General features: G+C 35.8%; 1 protein-coding gene across 1 annotated transcript in view; it reads right to left on the reverse strand.

Annotated features, from left to right (window-relative positions):
* hyd (E3 ubiquitin-protein ligase hyd) overlaps nucleotides 1–17,511 on the reverse strand; it is a 53,629-nt gene that overhangs the window by 9,700 nt on the left and 26,418 nt on the right. Inside the window, exons 11-14 of the mRNA XM_014238869.3 lie at nucleotides 7,640–7,835; nucleotides 6,973–7,581; nucleotides 4,181–5,131; nucleotides 246–316 (exon numbers count right to left, since the gene is read on the reverse strand). Of these exons, the coding sequence (XP_014094344.1) occupies nucleotides 246–316; nucleotides 4,181–5,131; nucleotides 6,973–7,581; nucleotides 7,640–7,835 (1,827 nt within the window). The remainder of the gene's footprint in view (nucleotides 1–245; nucleotides 317–4,180; nucleotides 5,132–6,972; nucleotides 7,582–7,639; nucleotides 7,836–17,511) is intronic.

The raw sequence follows: 17,511 nt of genomic DNA on the forward strand, positions 1-17,511 counted from the left end.
ATCCGTCCCACATTCTGGAAAACTAATATTTCTGGTTACTGGACTGTTTGCATGAGTAATAATTGCTAACTCTTTCGTGTAAAAATCTGTACACCACTAAAGAATATCAACATTTATCATACTTCACTTTGGGTATTTAGTAATTAGAAGAATATATTTTTTGTACCGCGATAAATGTATAACTCGCACTTTAACGTACTATTGATACATATCAGTTAAAAATGTATAGCAAACCAATAACTTACCTTAGGAAACAGCCTTTCACCTAACTGTTGTAAATGTACAGATAAATGGTCATTGGGTTCGGTTGTACCATCTAAAATTAAAAATGAAACCATATGTTACGCTAATTACAGTTGCAAAAATTAAGTGAACATTTTTATAATAGCTATTAATTTCCACTTATTTATAAAATTGTGAGTTAAGCGCTGCGGCAACGAAGACAATACAGGGTCCGGAACTCGAAGTGTAACCAATTATAACGGCATTAATCATTTCAACGCAAAAAATGTGTGACAATAACACAAAATTCGGAAACAATTTGTTTTTGCTCGATATGACCACCTTTTGCCTTGACTATGGCCTTGAGATGGTCCAAAAACGAATCGCAAGCAGCCCGAATGTGACTTCCAGGTATTTTGACCCACTCGCGGGCAACGGCTTTCTTCAGCGCCTCGAGACTGGTGTATTTTTTAGTTCGAACCTTGCTCTCCAAAATAGCCCAAATAGAATAATCCATCGGATTAGCGTCTGATAAATTCGAAAACCATTGTGTGGACGTTATGAAGTTCGGAACGTTGTTTTTCAGCCATTCTTAGTTCACTCGAGCTTTATAAGATGGTGGCGCGTCTTGTTGGAACGTCCACGGTTTGCAACCGAAATGTTTGTCTGCCCACGACTTCAAAGCAGCTTCCAGAATACTTTCCCGATAATATTGAGCATTTACCTTGACGCCAGAAAAACGATTGCAGAGCGCCCATCTGCGATTACAGCGGTCCAAACCATTACCTGTGGCGGGTGCTGCCTCCTGGTGCAAATCCTTTGCTCTCTGAAGTCTGACTTGTTGCTGCTTGGGTGTGAGATCATGCGCCTTTTGAATCTTATAAGGCTTAACCTTCATTTTTCAGTATGCGGCGGATGCTACTGTCAAATATTTTCAATTATTTTGCCATTTGATTGGCACTTCGTCGGCGATTTAGCTCAAGGCGCTTTTTCACTTTTTTAACCATCTCACAAGACGTTGCAGTCTTTTGATGACCACCACCATGGCGTTTTACGATGCTAAAAGTATTATTATATCGAGTTATGGTGCGATAAACGAAAACTGTATTCACTCTTAGGTGTTTGAGCTCTCGTACAATAGCTGGTTGTTATTTTCTAGCTTAATATAATGCAATCACACGTTTGAAATCCATTACTACTTCCTTTTTTTTGCGTTCACTTTCGGCAAAATGCTTTCGTGTGCTTGTAAACAATATTCTAAGCTGTCATTTTGCTAACTTACAAACAGCGGATGCTCGTGCGTCAGCTACGCGAGCGGTCTGAAGTTGGTTACACTTCCGAGTGCCGGACCCTGTACTTTTCACACGTTTCTGGTGAAAATGTTGGCCATATTTCCATAATTAAATCATTTAATTTATAAAAACTACGAGACTTTCTCTCAATAACCTTAGTTTTTAACCACGCCCATAAATTTCCAATAGGGGAAAGGTAAGGGATTTATCAGGGCCATTCCAGCAACCTCACGTTTCTATCAAGGTATTTACTAACAATTTTGGCATTATGAATAAAAGCGTTGTCCTGTTGAAGGATAAAATACTTGACTTCTTTCATTAAAAGATACACTTAAGCATTAACTTTGTCTTCAAGTACCACCTATTTGCACAAGTGCAGCCCCATACCACGAGGCCCTTATTGTTTTCTTTAATTTTCGATTTTCACGGCTGAATATTTTTATAATCTGCTGAAGATTTGCTGAAAGTTTTTGCTATTGAAATACAATATGCCTTATGAATTTAAAGTAACTGTAAATCGACTATTTGATTTACAGTTACTTTAAATGCCGACATTGTTACGCCTTTTAATAATGTTAATTAAAGCAGAATATCCTTGGTCTGTACGTTCACTTAATTTTGATCGCATCTGTATGAGTAATAAAGTTGTAGCATTAAAATTTTGTTAAAATATAAACCATAATCATTTACAATACAAATTGGTCGGCGAAAATCCCCCAACAACGCAGACAGGAACGAGCTGGTAACAGTTCACCCATTATGTGGTGAGGTATCTAGCTAATGTTAGACTTCCTACCTGGGTGTTGGTTGCTCCTCAATAGCATAGCACCCAGATAGGGAGTGTTACTATGGTAACGGGTACATCAAGGGCTGGATCAAGGTGTCATGAGACCCGTGACGAGGATCAACTTGGCTGGTGGTCCTTAAATAGCCCAGCTTTAAGGAAGACGCAGATATAACAGTTATTAATGCGACTTTTACAAATGAGTCCCCATCACAGCAAACTAGCTCCAATAGCTCTAATTAACCATCTGGCAATATAACAGACTGAGTTTGTCCCCATGGGTTAATGGAGGCGCATTTGCGGACTGAGGACACCGAACTATAAGCTATATATGGCAAATTGTGAAGGTAAGATCAGGGCATGTATAATGGCAAAGAAAAACCTTAACGTTTTTATGTTACCCCGCTTATAACAACCGTGACCCAGCAGCACTATGCTGGGAGACGGGAGGGAGTGCTTACCGATTGGTGTCAGGTTATATGCCATACGATAAAGAGCAAGTACCATCTGAGGTGGTAAAAGAGTTGGTATGGGAGAGCGAGGCATTCAATGAATGATTACACTTGGATGTAACTGAATAAAAAAGACGCTTTTAATATACCATTATTTAAAAATGTTAAATAAAACTTATCTAATAAACAATATATCAGCACAATGATGCATACATATGTAATACGACATCTGGCACAGACCTGCAATTATTTTTCAGCGAAAAGTTTCAGGAATGACCAGGGTATTGCTCTCACATTCACTCCATATAAGTTCTAGTTTTTTGTTCTGTTGCCACATCTATCATTAAAGCTACGCTGTTTTGGGTATATCTATCGAATTTATCGACGGCTAATTAGAATAATCGATACCAGTCCTAATAACCATTCCGAACTCTCAAATATCAATTTTCCAATAGAGATGATATGATTTCTAAGAATCGTTTCGGCCATTTTCATTTGTCATGATCTGTAATTTTTTTTTTCATTGTATTCAGTAAAGTTTACAATTTTACCATGGAAAGATAAACGCAAGAACAACGTTTACAAATTATTAAATTTTACTACCAAAATAATCGTTCTCCAATTGCAACTCTTCGTTCGCCTTTACCATTTTATAGTCTTCCCCGATGAGGCTAAGTTTCATCTGCGTAGAAAAGAAAATAAACAAAACAGTTGATTCTGGTGTGTAGAAAATCCACAAATTATTCATTAACAACCGTTACATGCACCTAAATTGACATTTTGGTGTGTTTTTTGATTTGGTGGAATCATCGGTTCGTACTTCTTTCGAAATGAAGCTGGTGATACCGTTACTATCAATGGAGAGCGGTATGGATCGATGATAACATCATCAATTGATGATAACAGCCGCAATTGGAAAAAGTTGATCTTGACAACATCTGGTTCCAACAAGACGGGGCTACGTGCCACACAGCAACAACCGAATTATTGCGTGAAAAGTTTGGCGACTAGCTAAATTCAGAAATTGTGACATTGAATGGCCTCCAATAGTTGCGATTTAATACCATTCGACTACTTTTTGTGAGGTAAGTTGAACTCATTGGTCTTTAGCAAAAAACCAGATTTCTTCAAGAAGTCAATTTTGACATTGATCTTACGAGGGGTTTTTTTTTATCATATCACTCTTATTGGAAAATCCTGTATAAGAAATGGTTGAAAAATATTTTTAAGCATTTAAATAAATGCATTGTACTCACCGAGGAGTTTTTTGAATCTTACAAAGTTGATTTTAAACAATATGCTATACTTTTAAATTTTATGAATAAAGTCCTTGATTTTTGATCAAGGTGGTATATTCAACTATATGGCATTGCTTTTTATATTGTAATAAAATCATTATATTAATGTTCCTTGGTATGTAACAAATTTACCTGAGTGATTTGAAGCTGGAAGATATGGCCTGGCATCATAATTGAGTAGTTTCCTCTCTCGTGAGGTGCGCCAAAAAATTTTGTTTCCCGCGGTACGTCTTTGCAATGATGGAGGATCACGATTAGAAACGCCTCGATTTCGTAAAATACTTGAAAATGGAGTTCCATATTTATTGTTCATACCAATATGAGTTGTTTCTAAATTTGGCATTTTCGCAGAAGCTAATAATGCTTCAGCGATTGATGTATAAAAACTGCGCGCTACACCAGATCCTTCTCCAGGTTCGTCCTTAAAAGTTACTTTTACGCGATTAAATGTCAGAGGGGTTTGTACGCGCCTTGTTTGACTACCAAATTGCGCATTTAACTCTTTAAATGTTTGAATTATTAAGCACTCTCGATTACGATCTAATTTACATAATATAAGATCACGTTGTTGTCCGTTTCGCAACTTTTCCATATGTCTTCGAAATCGGATCTCTTTAACAGGAAACCCACGTAGTTCTGGTAGCAATGATCCGAGTTCCATGCCTACGTCATCCATAAAAACCCTTCCAAATAAATCCAGTGTTAATTTCCATCGTCCCAGTAAAAAATTCCAAGAAGGAGTGACTGAGGAAAATTGTTTACAAAAATTTATTCCACGAGGTGGGAAAATAATGTTTGTTCGTTTGATATCCTCTTGCAAAGGTAAACGTATATCAATTTTTTCACTTTCCATTTTTTTGGCTATTGAGCTAGCCCGGACAATAACACTGCGAGCCGATGACGTGGTTGAAAACTGTGATGCATTGGCAATTTCCCCTTCAGTTTTTTGCAATTTATTTGGGGCAATAATAACTTCGGGGCGACTAGAATTCATTGGATAACTAACACTAGATTGAGTTTCGAGTCCAGGTACATTTTCGTCAGTTTCCATTGGTTCAACATTTCGGTGTCTTGAATCTAATCCTATTAATACAAAAGAACATTGAAAAATACAAAATATTTCACTGATAATATTTATGAAATTTTCTATATATGTATGGTAATTTTACGCAAAAGCATTATACGAAATCAATTTAAGTATAGATTTCATTTAGCATGTAGTTAAGAAAGGCTTATCGTGTAAAATATCTTTACAATGTTTAACCATAAAATCGAGAATTCTAGATATTGAATACAATTGAAAACTTTTTAGTCTGGGTATTATAGACATTTTGCCTAGTTTTAACAACAAAATAAGAGTTCTACAAAGGTGTCCGAAACACTTTCAAGGATTGTTTGAGAAGCTTTTCCATACAAAAAATAAATTCAAAAGTTTCATTGGTGCAAGATATATGCATATACAATTTCCCTTTATGTTTCAAACAGTCACTTTAGAATATTTTATTTAATGAATTATTGATGGAGTAATGAATATTATTGTTATAGGTGTACAAGAAAAATCAACCATTTCATTGTATATATTCCAACTGGGCTCTATACCTCTAATATACAGTGTTGGAAAAAAAAATAAACAGATTTAAATATATTAGTCCCACAGTATTGAAGTTAACTGTAAACTAATGCTATCAAACATACTATAATTTAACGCCCGTTATACTGAAATAGTCTTTCCATTGCGATAAAAAAAATTATGATTTTAGGTGCACGAGCTACGTATGAGCTGGAAAAAATAATAGGCACAAATTTAGATATTCATTGAAGTGAAATAAAAACCATTATTAAATTAAGAAAATCGAGAAAAGCTATTCGTGGAATAACGGACATAATGGAATTCTACAAAAATATGGTCTGTAATGCCTTCAAAACACGCGTAAAAAGGGAAAAAAGAAGACGGAAACGAAAAAAATGGCACAGTTTGACCATTTGCTGGCAGTGCAACCAAAAAAGGTTCAATTTTTATCTTCTGAAAATATTAAAAATTTACTAAATGCCTCAGTGACCAGTCGCACAGTTAGAAACCGACTTCGAGAAGCTGATCTAACTAAAATAAATGCAAGAACAGTTCCGTTTTTAAACAAACAATCTGTAAAAAAGAACACCGGTCACGACTTGTACTAATATGGTCAGCTAAATGCCCCGAAAAAGGATTTAAATGGAAGAAAAATAATAATTAAATAAAATGACACAAAAAAATTAACTAATGTTTGTCCCTCTTTTTACTTCCAGGCTGATATACAAAATGTATCCGTTTTCACTTTGTAAACTAAAATAAATCTTAAATAAGTACTCAGATGTTAAATAATTATCTATTTAATTATATATAAATTTTGAATTATTTTATTCCATACCGTTTAATTTAAACATATAATTAAAAATTTTAAACATATCCCTTTTGTCTCTGTTGTTTTTTCCAAAACTTTACATTTTGGCGACTATGGCTACTATAAAAACATTTGCATTAAAAGTCGTTCCTAAACTGCTTATTACAAACATTAACTACATTTTTACGTTTGTATTTTTGAAAATCATTGTTTAGATAAAAGAGCTCCTAAAATACTAAAGACAACTAGTGTGAATTTAGCATGTCTAAATACTATAAAAAGGTATGGTAGAATAATTAATACATCATAAATGACGACCAGCTCCAAGTTGTCGGTTGCCACTAATTCAAATTTTGGGATACGGTCGCAATACTGCATAACAGCTTCATTGAGTTATAACTACTGTTCGTCTGAATATAGAGTGACAATTGTAGTAAAAAACTATTACATTAAAACCAACTTATTTCAGAGTTAGCATTAAAGTCGTAATGGTACATTTGTAAATATATTGTAAGATTATATGTATATCGGTATTTTAATTACCTGTTTTCCAGCTATCTCCAAATTTTACGCAACTTGATAACGCCGATTTATAGCTAGAAAAACCTAGCTTTGTTGGTGCCGCAGTCATATCGGCGCCCTCCGCAGTATTTTGTTCTGTCGGAATTAAAAGCGGTAAATTAGAAAATAAGTCCTCTCGCTTTGAATTTGGCTGAAGAAGATGCGGTTTATCAGCTAGAGGTATAGCAACATCCAGCGGTAAGTCAAAATTATCCGGAGCTAAACAACCCAGGCTTAATGTTGATTCTGATCGAACAAAAAACGAATGACGACGAGTTGTTGCTGACAAAGATATAGCTATTGCTGCAGAAGAATTAGATTCAGGAAATATTTCCTCATTTGTTATGTTAGAAAACTCATCATCCGTATCTTCATTATCATTTAAATTGGAAATATTTATGTTAGAAAATTGTTCTGTTTTTTCATAAAAGTTTGAATTATTACGCATATAGTAAAAAAACCCATCAAATACATAGGCTATATGCCGAAAAGCTGTTATATCCAAGACGGGCAAAGCGTCACGATGTTCTGAGGTATGAGCCCGCATTAAGGACAAACAATAAGTAAAAAAATCTCTTCGGGTGGATGAACCTATAAATATATTTATTATAAATATTTTTTTTTACAGGATTGTAATATTTAATCATACCTATCATATTAATTCCAGCTGACGAAGAGCCAGATTGGTTAGAAGTGTTCTGAGTATTAAGATTAAGGGGATGAAGTGGATGTGTTGGATCGGTATAGTTTGTCAAATAAGCCCCAAACTTCAATTGTGGTTCTGTCCCGTCCATAATCGAATACATCCAATTCCAAGTAGACTTGAACCTTTCTTCAATGTACATCTGTAAAATTAATTATAATACAATGCATATTATACAATTTAAGCGCTTAAAAAAATATTTCTCATTCATAGCTAACTAAATATAAAATAGTATTTTGTTTTAAGACAACTGCAGGTGCGTTCATAATAATTTTAATGGATTTAAGTTGTGAAATTTTCTTGATTGTACGAAACGGTATGAAAATCAGTTTTTAATCGCATTTGGTCACCTTTATGAGTTGGTCTTAATAGTAGTGCGTTATTAGCTTATCGCTGTGTGAAATTTAATATAAAACTGGGATTTAACGGGAGTTATTTCTATTAAGAGAACTCAATTAGAAAGTTACAAGCACTACAATAAAGGCACTAGAAATTTAATAATAAACTTAAAAGTGAAAAGGCAAAAACTTAAAAGGAATTAACGCAATCAGAAGATATTTGCCAGATGCAAGCTTAATGACAGCAGTCTTCCAAAAATGCACCTTTAACAATTCGGCACTAGAAATATAATTTCCACAACAGCCGGTTCTACGTTACCGGAATTGAACCGGATTTTATCCGGCCAAGCGGTGTTATGTCGTTCTTAGAGCAACAACTATCAGCAGGGTTGCTCGGTATACTTCTGACCCGTGCTGGCATCGAGTCCAACCCGGACCTTGAGGAATTATTATGCTGTGTTTACACGAAAAGACTTCATCCAAACACTACCTCGGTTAGCAGCAACACATGCAATTGATGGAGCCATCTTAAGGCCTTAAGACCCAGAGGGAGTGGACCACGAGTTACATGGCCCCATACTGCCAACGCACAACTGCGATACCTGTCCTAGTGGCTGTGCAATCTGCACCATGTTCGACTGTCGACTGTTCAAGAAAGGACCACCACGGCCCTAAGGAACAACCAACAAGTACAACAACAAAGCTTCGAGCCGTATTTGACGTTTCCTATCGAACCAGATCCCAAAAATCATTACCAGGTATAAAGTGAGCGTTAAGATACAAATGTGATGGTAGGGAACATTTGTCGTGAACGAGCCTTACTTTTTTCTGTTTGGTTGGCATAACATCTGTTTAACATATTCAATAACCTAACAGTCATTGTACAAATAACATCATATTTTTTCATTGTGTTGAATGAAATGTCAAATTTTGTACAGGAAAATGATGATTTGCGGAAAGCATTAATTTTTTGCTTCCATTTGAAGAAAAGTGCTTCAGAATCGCATCGAATGCTTGTTGAGGCATATGGTGATCATGCTCTATCAGAAGCAACATGCAAAAGATTTTTGCAATGGTTCAGAGAAAGGAAGAACGTGAAAGATCACCAAAAAGTTTAAATCAAAATCAAATGACAGCCTTGTTAAACGTTACACAATAAACAATTTCAGACCGTTTGAAAGCTATGGGAAAGATCCAAAAGTGTGGAAAATTGGTGCCACATGAATTGAATGAAAGACAAATGGAAAACCGAAAAAACACTGGTGAAATTTTGCTTTAAAGACATGAAAAAAAAATAAGTTTTGCATTGAACTGTCACTGGCGATGACAAATGGATTTATTTTAAGAATCCTAAACGGAGAAAATCATGGATTAATCCGGGACAACCATCAACATCGACTGCAAAAACCGACCGATTTTTGGTGGGATCAGAGAGGAGTGGTATATCATGAGCTTCTAAAACCTGGTGAAACTTTAGTACTAATCGCTACAGACAAGAAATGATACTCCAACCGCACTTTCACAGACCAATCAAGAGATAAAACAATTGTTAGAATTAGGAAAAATTAAAACTCCAGTGGCATTCTAAACATCATCAATTCAAAGAAGGCGACTCTGTAAAGGATCTAAACATTTAACAGATTTATCCATCACCAGTACACTAAAATGGAACCAAAATATTGATTGTTTTATTTTTTCGTTTGAAGCAAAACTAGGACTTAATGGTCGTCTTACAAAACGTTCCATTCTCTCTGTTGTCACTTTACGACCCACTTGGAATTTTGTTTTCTGTCGTTATAACATCAAAAATCTTTTTGAATCAATTTTGCTACTACAGTTGAATTGATATGAATCAGTGCCACAGAACATTAATATGCATATGCTTGGAAAAACCTTCTTGACTGATCGACAGCTACGGATTCTCTTCACTCACTTTGATTCTGTGACTCATCGACTTATGGAAATGGCTGCAAAATATATACCCGCGTTATGAACAAAAGTGGCACTACTACTACCATTCGCCTGCTCACTGTGAAGTTCAGAGTGGCATCCTCAAAAAAAAAAAGTCAAACCAACAATTTCTCACAAATCTTTTAATATTTTTCATGGGACAGACTCACAAATAGTATTACATTGGCTTAAAATGCATTCTGCAACACTTTCGACTTTTGTTGGTAATCGAATTTCGGAAATTCAAGATTTAACCAAAGGCGCCCATTGGAGACTTCCAACAAAACATTGTAACCCGGCGGATGTACCTCTAGTGGATGTACCGTTATTAATTCAATATGGCACATCGGACCAAGGTTCTATACGAAAATTCAGACAAATGCTCAAATGAGAGATGCGGTGATATCGACGTTGAAGTTGTCGAAAGAGATTAACGAAAATCAGCATTCAATCCAATTGTTAGCACTAATTACATTTTGGAAATCATGAATCAGCGAAGTAACTACACTAACAGCCTTCGATTAATACGTTTGGTTTCTGCTTCATCAATAAATTTCGAGTTATTGCAAAACTTTACGACTCAATTACATTTTCACCACATTACATACATTTCGCTAATGAAATTTATCTTTCACAGAAGGAGCTCACGACAAATGGCCAGTTGAGTTATTAAAATATATTCCAGAAGAAAGAAAACTCCCAATGCTGTTGTCAATCATATTCGAACTCGTTGCGCATTACGTTCGTCACCTACATAAATCGGAAATTTTACCACGCAGGACCAAAAGCACTAGTACCACTGATAAGACTTCGGATTTAGATAGTTGTTGTTGTTGTAATGGTTATGTAATCCCCGCTTGGTGGTTTGATTGTTTAAGTTTGGTTCTTGTCGAAGTCATCTAACGAGGATAGGGAAAAGGGTGTTAGATGTGTGGGGTTCGTTGGGCATGCAAAGGCGTGGTTAGTGTCATGCTGAAACTCATTGCATGCTGGACATATATTTAGTATCCTGGATAAGTGGAGTTTAACCTGCTACATTATCCAGAACGAAGTTGCGCCAGGGTCACTCTAGATTCTCGTGGCAGCTCGAGCTCTTCGACTGCGATGGGTTTTGGTTTGACTCCCAGTACGCCATTCACTGAGAGGAGGTTGGTGAAGGTGTTAATGACTGAAGTTCGTTGCGTCCGATGTCTGGTCGGTGTACTGTCCAAGGTCGTCGACGTAATCAAAGAAGGACCTCTTGATGTACCTGGGCGGCGGTTCCGTTTCAAGCAGACAATTGCAGGCGTGGTTTCTGCGAAAACATTTCATATTAAATTTGCCTGACAAACAAATATGAACGCAGACCAAATAAAAAACCAATCGGAGCTACGCCAATACCAGATAAAGTAAGCCAATACATAAATACATTTAAATCTATTCCATATGACCGGAAATTTTTACATCAGCACAAAGTATTCAAAATACTGCTACATAAGGGAAATTCCATATAAGAAAAATATATACAAATATATAAATCAAACATTTTCACAAATTTACCCAAATGTTATGTTTGTAATGATTGATAACGAGTCAGCATTAAACAGTATATTTGCAAAACAAATATAGTTCATGCAGCGACCATTCGACACCACCAACCAACGGTCAAGTTGAACGTGCCCACAGCACATTGATAGAAATCACAAAAGTCCAAGCACAGGAAAATAGTATTACAAATTCAAATAATTATACTATTAATATATTTAAAAAAAAAGCCAGCTAAATGTAAAGTAATACATGAAAATAATGTACCAATACAATTACTTGAAAATGGTACCTGACAGCATACCTGGAATAATAAAGAAATAGATGGGCCTAAACTAAGAAAATTTAAATACTCCACACCTATCGATGGGAAACAATACATCAACCGCCAACAAGAACTCAAAGACGCCATACACAAACATGTGGAAAAACTAGAAATTCGGTGAATAATTGAATCCAATACTAAATATAAATTTAATAATATTCAAGAAATTTCAGCTTTTCTGATACCAATCGGTGAACATCCCTTGCAATACACAATCTTTGGCATCTGTATTATAACATTATTCACCTATGCCACAATTAAATTCTGCGAATGCTACAAGATAAAGACAGAAGAGAATCAATAAAATGTATAAGTTAGAACTTTCAAAAATCCAACATAACCACAATTTACACTAAAGCGAGGATGCTAAATTTTAAGAAGGATCCCTTATCTACTACAAGAAAAATACAATAATATTTGCCATTTATGTAAACATCATAACATACATGCTTCAACAATGCATTATCACCTAATGCATTAAACAAACAAACATAGGTTCTAAAAACAGCGGATAAGCAGCAGATAAAATACAATAAACAAATTAATGTACGAAAATTATCTTCTTAGCAATTAGGATAAATAGCAGTAGGAGTATGAAATGTATTCAGTAAGAATTTACAATTAATAAAGCAGAGCCGAACTGCTCTGAACCGAAATTGTTTTTTTAACTCAACGGGAAACCACGCGTTTAACTCGCTGCGCACGTGTGGTTAAAATGCACAAAAATATTTTATCTCACACACGTGCATGTGCAAAATGGGCATTGATGTCATACGGATCATAATAAAACCATATACATATGTATGTTCCATAATGGTTATTATTTTATTGATTTTAAAAGTTTCACCTAAAATAGTTCATAATAGTCAGAAATACAGTGGTCAAAACTAGAGACACCACATAGGTTAGTGTTAACAAACACGTTTCTGTGCTAATATTTTATAGAAAATCTGTAGTTGCTGCACATCTGTATTTGTTAAACTAAATCAGCTATGCGCAATGCCAACGTTACAATTTTGCAAACGCGTTAGGCAGGCGGCGTTGATACTTTTACTTTTTTATGAGATAGAAGATATAAATTATTTGTTACGCATTTTTTTGAATCATTTTCATTTAAAACATACTTTAAAAAATTTATTTCCCCGTTCATTGTCAAACTTACTGTTGCGTCAGTATGTATACTGCTTTGAGATTGGTGGTGATCAACGACAGCTGCACGATGTGTTATGTACATGTGAAAGCAGATAAACTCGCTTCGGTCACGAGTTCAAGACGTTGGCATAGCTGCTCCAAATTATGAATAATTTGTCAATAGGGCTTCTCTTCATTTTAACCATACAATTTTTGCAGCAGAGAGTATAATAGTTTTGTTCACCTAACGGTTATTTGTTCCACCTAAAACTATTCGATATAGATATGGAGTTATATATTAGGCCAAGTAAAAAGTTCGTTCGGTTTTTCGTTGTGAGCGCTCGTCAAAGATGGACACCAACAAAGAGAAAATTCGCTATATTTTACAATTTTTCTTCGATCAAAGCGAAAAAGCAGCCAAAGCGGCTGAAAACATTAATTTAGTTTATGGGCCCGATACTGTAAACGAACGTGTAGCACAAAAGTGATTTGCTAGGTTCCGTTCCGGTAATTTCGATGTCAAAGATGCACCACACGTCGGGAGGCCTGTCGTCGAAAATTGCGATAAAATCATGGAAATAGTGGAAACAGACCGTCACGTGAGCACTTATTTAATTGCTGAGGAACGAAAGATAAGCCAGAAAACCGTTTGGAACCATTTGCATAACCTTAGATTCAAAAAGGAGCTCAATGTTTGGGTGTCACACGAACTAACGCAAAAAACATGATGGACCGAATTTCCATCTGCAAATCGCTGCAGAGTCGCAACAAAATCGACCCGTTTCTGAAGCGGATTGTGACTGGCGATGAAAAATGGGTCACTTATGACAACATCGAGCGCAAACGGTCGTGGTCAAAGCTCGGGGAAGCGGCCCAGATGGTGGCCAAGACCTGATTAACGGCCATGAAGGTTTTGCTGTGTGTTTGGTGGGATGGGCAGGGAATCATCTACTGCGAGCTGCTCCCCTATGGCCAAACGCTCAATTCAGCCCTCTACTGCCAACAACTGGACCGCTTGAAGGCAGCACTCATGCAGAAGAGGCCATCTTTGAGCAACAGAGGCCGAATTGTGTTCCATCAGGACAACGCCAGGCCACACACGTCTTTGGTGGCTCGCCAGAAGCTCCTGGAGCTCGTATTGGAGGTTCTAATGCACCCACCTTATAGGCCGGACCTGGCACCAAGTGATTACCATCTTTTCCTGTCCATGGCGAACGCGCTTAATGGTGAGAAGTTGGCCTCAAGAGAGGCCTGTGAAAATTGGCTCTCCAAGTTTTTTGGCAATAGGGATGCAGTCTTCTACGAAAGAGGTATAATGAAGCTGGCATCTCGTTGGCAACAAGTTTACGAACAAAACGGCGCATATTTGACTTGAATCGGACAAATGTACACAAAGTTATCATCTTTTGAAAAATCCATAAAAAACCGAACGAACTTTTTACTTTACCTAATATATGTACATATAAATGATCACGATAACGTGACGAATTGAATTTCGAATAACTGTCTGTCTATCCGTCCGTCCGTGCAAGAATAACTTGAACTAAATTAAGATATATTGATGAAACTTCGTACACCTGTGCCCTGGCACCCAAAGGGGTTGGTATTGCTGATGGGCGCAATCGGTCCGTTGCCATGCCCACAAGGTGCAGTTAAGCGAAAACAACTAAGCACTAAATTAAGCTACAAAATTGTAATTTAGTACAGGGCATCACAGTAGCGAGAGACACAAGTTTTTAAAAGTGGGAGGCCCGCCCATATATCATTTAAACTGCGGAATCTAACTTAACCAAAGATAGAGAAAGCTTAGATAAAGTCTTTTCAGCATTTCTTCATACACTGTGAAAATGAGTAAAATCAGTTAATAACCATGCCCACTCCCAGAATCCATTTTATTCACAAAGAGAAAACATTCTTTTAATCTTATTAGTAGTCCCATTTCGCCCATTTTCACACTGTAAAATAGGAATGTCAGGATAATGTTATGTACCGAATTTGGTTGCAATTGGTAGAGCAGGACGCGAAATATGGGTTTTCACCTAAATATTGGCAGTGCCACGCCCATTGTCCAATTTTGATATCGACTCTTATAAGGCTTTTTTATATCATCTTGAGTTCAAAACTTAGTATGTCTGACGCTTTCATTTATTGAGTTATCGCACTTTTAGTAGTTTTCAACATAACCGTTACATTGGGAGGGGGTGGGGTTATATTCTGATTTCTATCATTTTTACAATTTCAAAGGAAATACTATACATATTTGGTTTGAGCAAGTTTGATTGATTTACTTTGGTAAAATCCCAGTTAAGTCAAAAATTAAAAATACCAATACTTGTATGAAAAAAATATTTGACCTTATACGGTCCACTACCTGTCTTTTCTCTACTTTGTGCATTTGGACATCGTTTTTGCGTACATATCTTTTGATCTAACCAGACCTGCTAAGTATTAGCTAAATAAATAAACAAGTTGTAGTGATATATTTGAAGAAATAATGGATTACATTGGGTAGCAACTTGTCAATCGTTGCTATTTATGCTGTTCAATAAGATTTATCGGGGAGCTGAGGTGAAGTTTCTGCGCAATACGAAGCATCTTTTTCAATATTTTTCCTTGCAAATTCAACCTTTTGCTTTTGAATTTTTTATTTAATATAAGCTTTCTCCTGGAAGTTCGACCGTTATTTTGTAGGCTCTGAACAAACTATGGATGATTTCGGCACCTTTTTACCGCTTTGAGATTGTTTTAACAAGGTTAATCTTGACATGACAACGTACACTCTCTCTTTATGCCAAATTAGTTTAGATATCTTTTTTTATTTTGTAAAAACACCCTTTTGGGGAATTTATTTTATAGCAATCTAGTAAATTAATACTAATAAACTATTTGTTTCTGACTTAAATTTATACGGTTTTAAAATTACAAAATGCTTATCCTATGATATTCATTTCAGATTTTAAACTTATACATATGTATGTATTATAGTCACTATTTTAGTGAGACCTGAACAATGATTATTTTATTTTATAGTTCTTTTTTTTTTCTTTTTTACACAAGTTCGAAAGGTTTTACTCGCTTTAATCTTCTGGTAAGGCCATCATTATTAGCTGAAGAGCCTCAATGTTGATATGTTGTTGAAGCCGTTGTGCATGACTTTGAGCATACTTTTTGATGACGGTGTCAACAGTTTCTACATTCAGATCCATATGCAAGTTGTCATTACGAATGTACCAGGGTGCATTAACAATACCACGAAGTACTTTGTTTTGAAATCTTTGGATATTTAATTTGCAGCTTTGACTGGTACAGCCCCAGAGTTGAATACCATAAGTCCAGATCGATTTAAGGACTTGTTGATACAAGAGTAGCTTGTTGTATATTGACAAGGCAGAATATCTGCCTAATAGCCAGTACATTTTTCTGTACTTAAGTTTTAATTCTTCTTGTTTTATTTTGACATGTGATTTCCACCTGAGTTTAGTATCAAGGGTCATACCAAGATATTTTGCTGTATTCTCATACGGAACTATTTTTTGGTTCATATATATTGGTTTGTGCTGTATATGTTCATTGGTGAAATCTATATGCACTGATTTGGTTTCATTTAGCTTAATGCGCCAAGTAGTTGTCCAGCTTGTACTTCTGCAATGGCTTTTTGTAATTTTTCTGTTGACTCAATATTATTGTCGCCAACGGCTAAAATTGCAGTATCATCAGCAAATGTAGCAACAATATTTTCGTTAAATGTTGGTAGGTCACTAGTATATAAGAGATAAAGAACTGATCCCAATACACTACCTTGCGGAACTTCCGCTTGGATTTTTTTTAGGGCAGAAAAAGCGTCCTCTTGTTTGATTCTGAAATAGCGTTCTGATATATATGATTTTAGAATTTTCGAGAATTGTGTTGGAAGAAACATTTTAAGTTTATAGTTCAATCCTGCATGCCAAACTTTATCGAAAGCTTGTGCTACATCAAGGAATATTGCTGAGCACACTTTTTTTTCTTCTAATGTTTTTTCAATTGTATCAGTTATTCGATGAACCTGATCAATCGTAGAGTGTTGATTCCGAAAACCAAATTGATGATTTGCAATAAGATTTTTCTCATCAATTATTGGTTCTAATCTTTTTAATAAAAGTTTTTCAAACAGTTTGGACATAACCGGAAGCAGAAAAATTGGTCGGTATGATGTGGTTTCATGGGGTGGCTTTCCAGGTTTGGTTATCATAATAACTTCAGCCACTTTCCATAATGACGGTACATATTGTAGTCTGAATGATGCATTAATCAGATTGGTTATTTTAAGTAATGCTTTCCTTGGTAGTTCTCTAAGTATCTGGGCGGTGATCAGGTCGAAACCAGGAGCTTTTTTAGGGTTCATGGTATTTTTAATTTCTTTTTTGATTTCAGCTAGAGTGACCCGTGGTATTTCCATCTATTCTTGTGCAATAATGTTTGGTAACAGTGTAGTGTCATCCATCGTGTTGGGTTGAAAAATCGTTTCAAGGTGTTCAGCAAATCTGGATGCTTTCTGATAGTTATTTCTA

The sequence above is a fragment of the Bactrocera oleae genome, chromosome 2, assembly GCF_042242935.1.
Source record: "Bactrocera oleae isolate idBacOlea1 chromosome 2, idBacOlea1, whole genome shotgun sequence".
NCBI classification, from domain to species: Eukaryota; Metazoa; Arthropoda; class Insecta; order Diptera; family Tephritidae; genus Bactrocera; species Bactrocera oleae.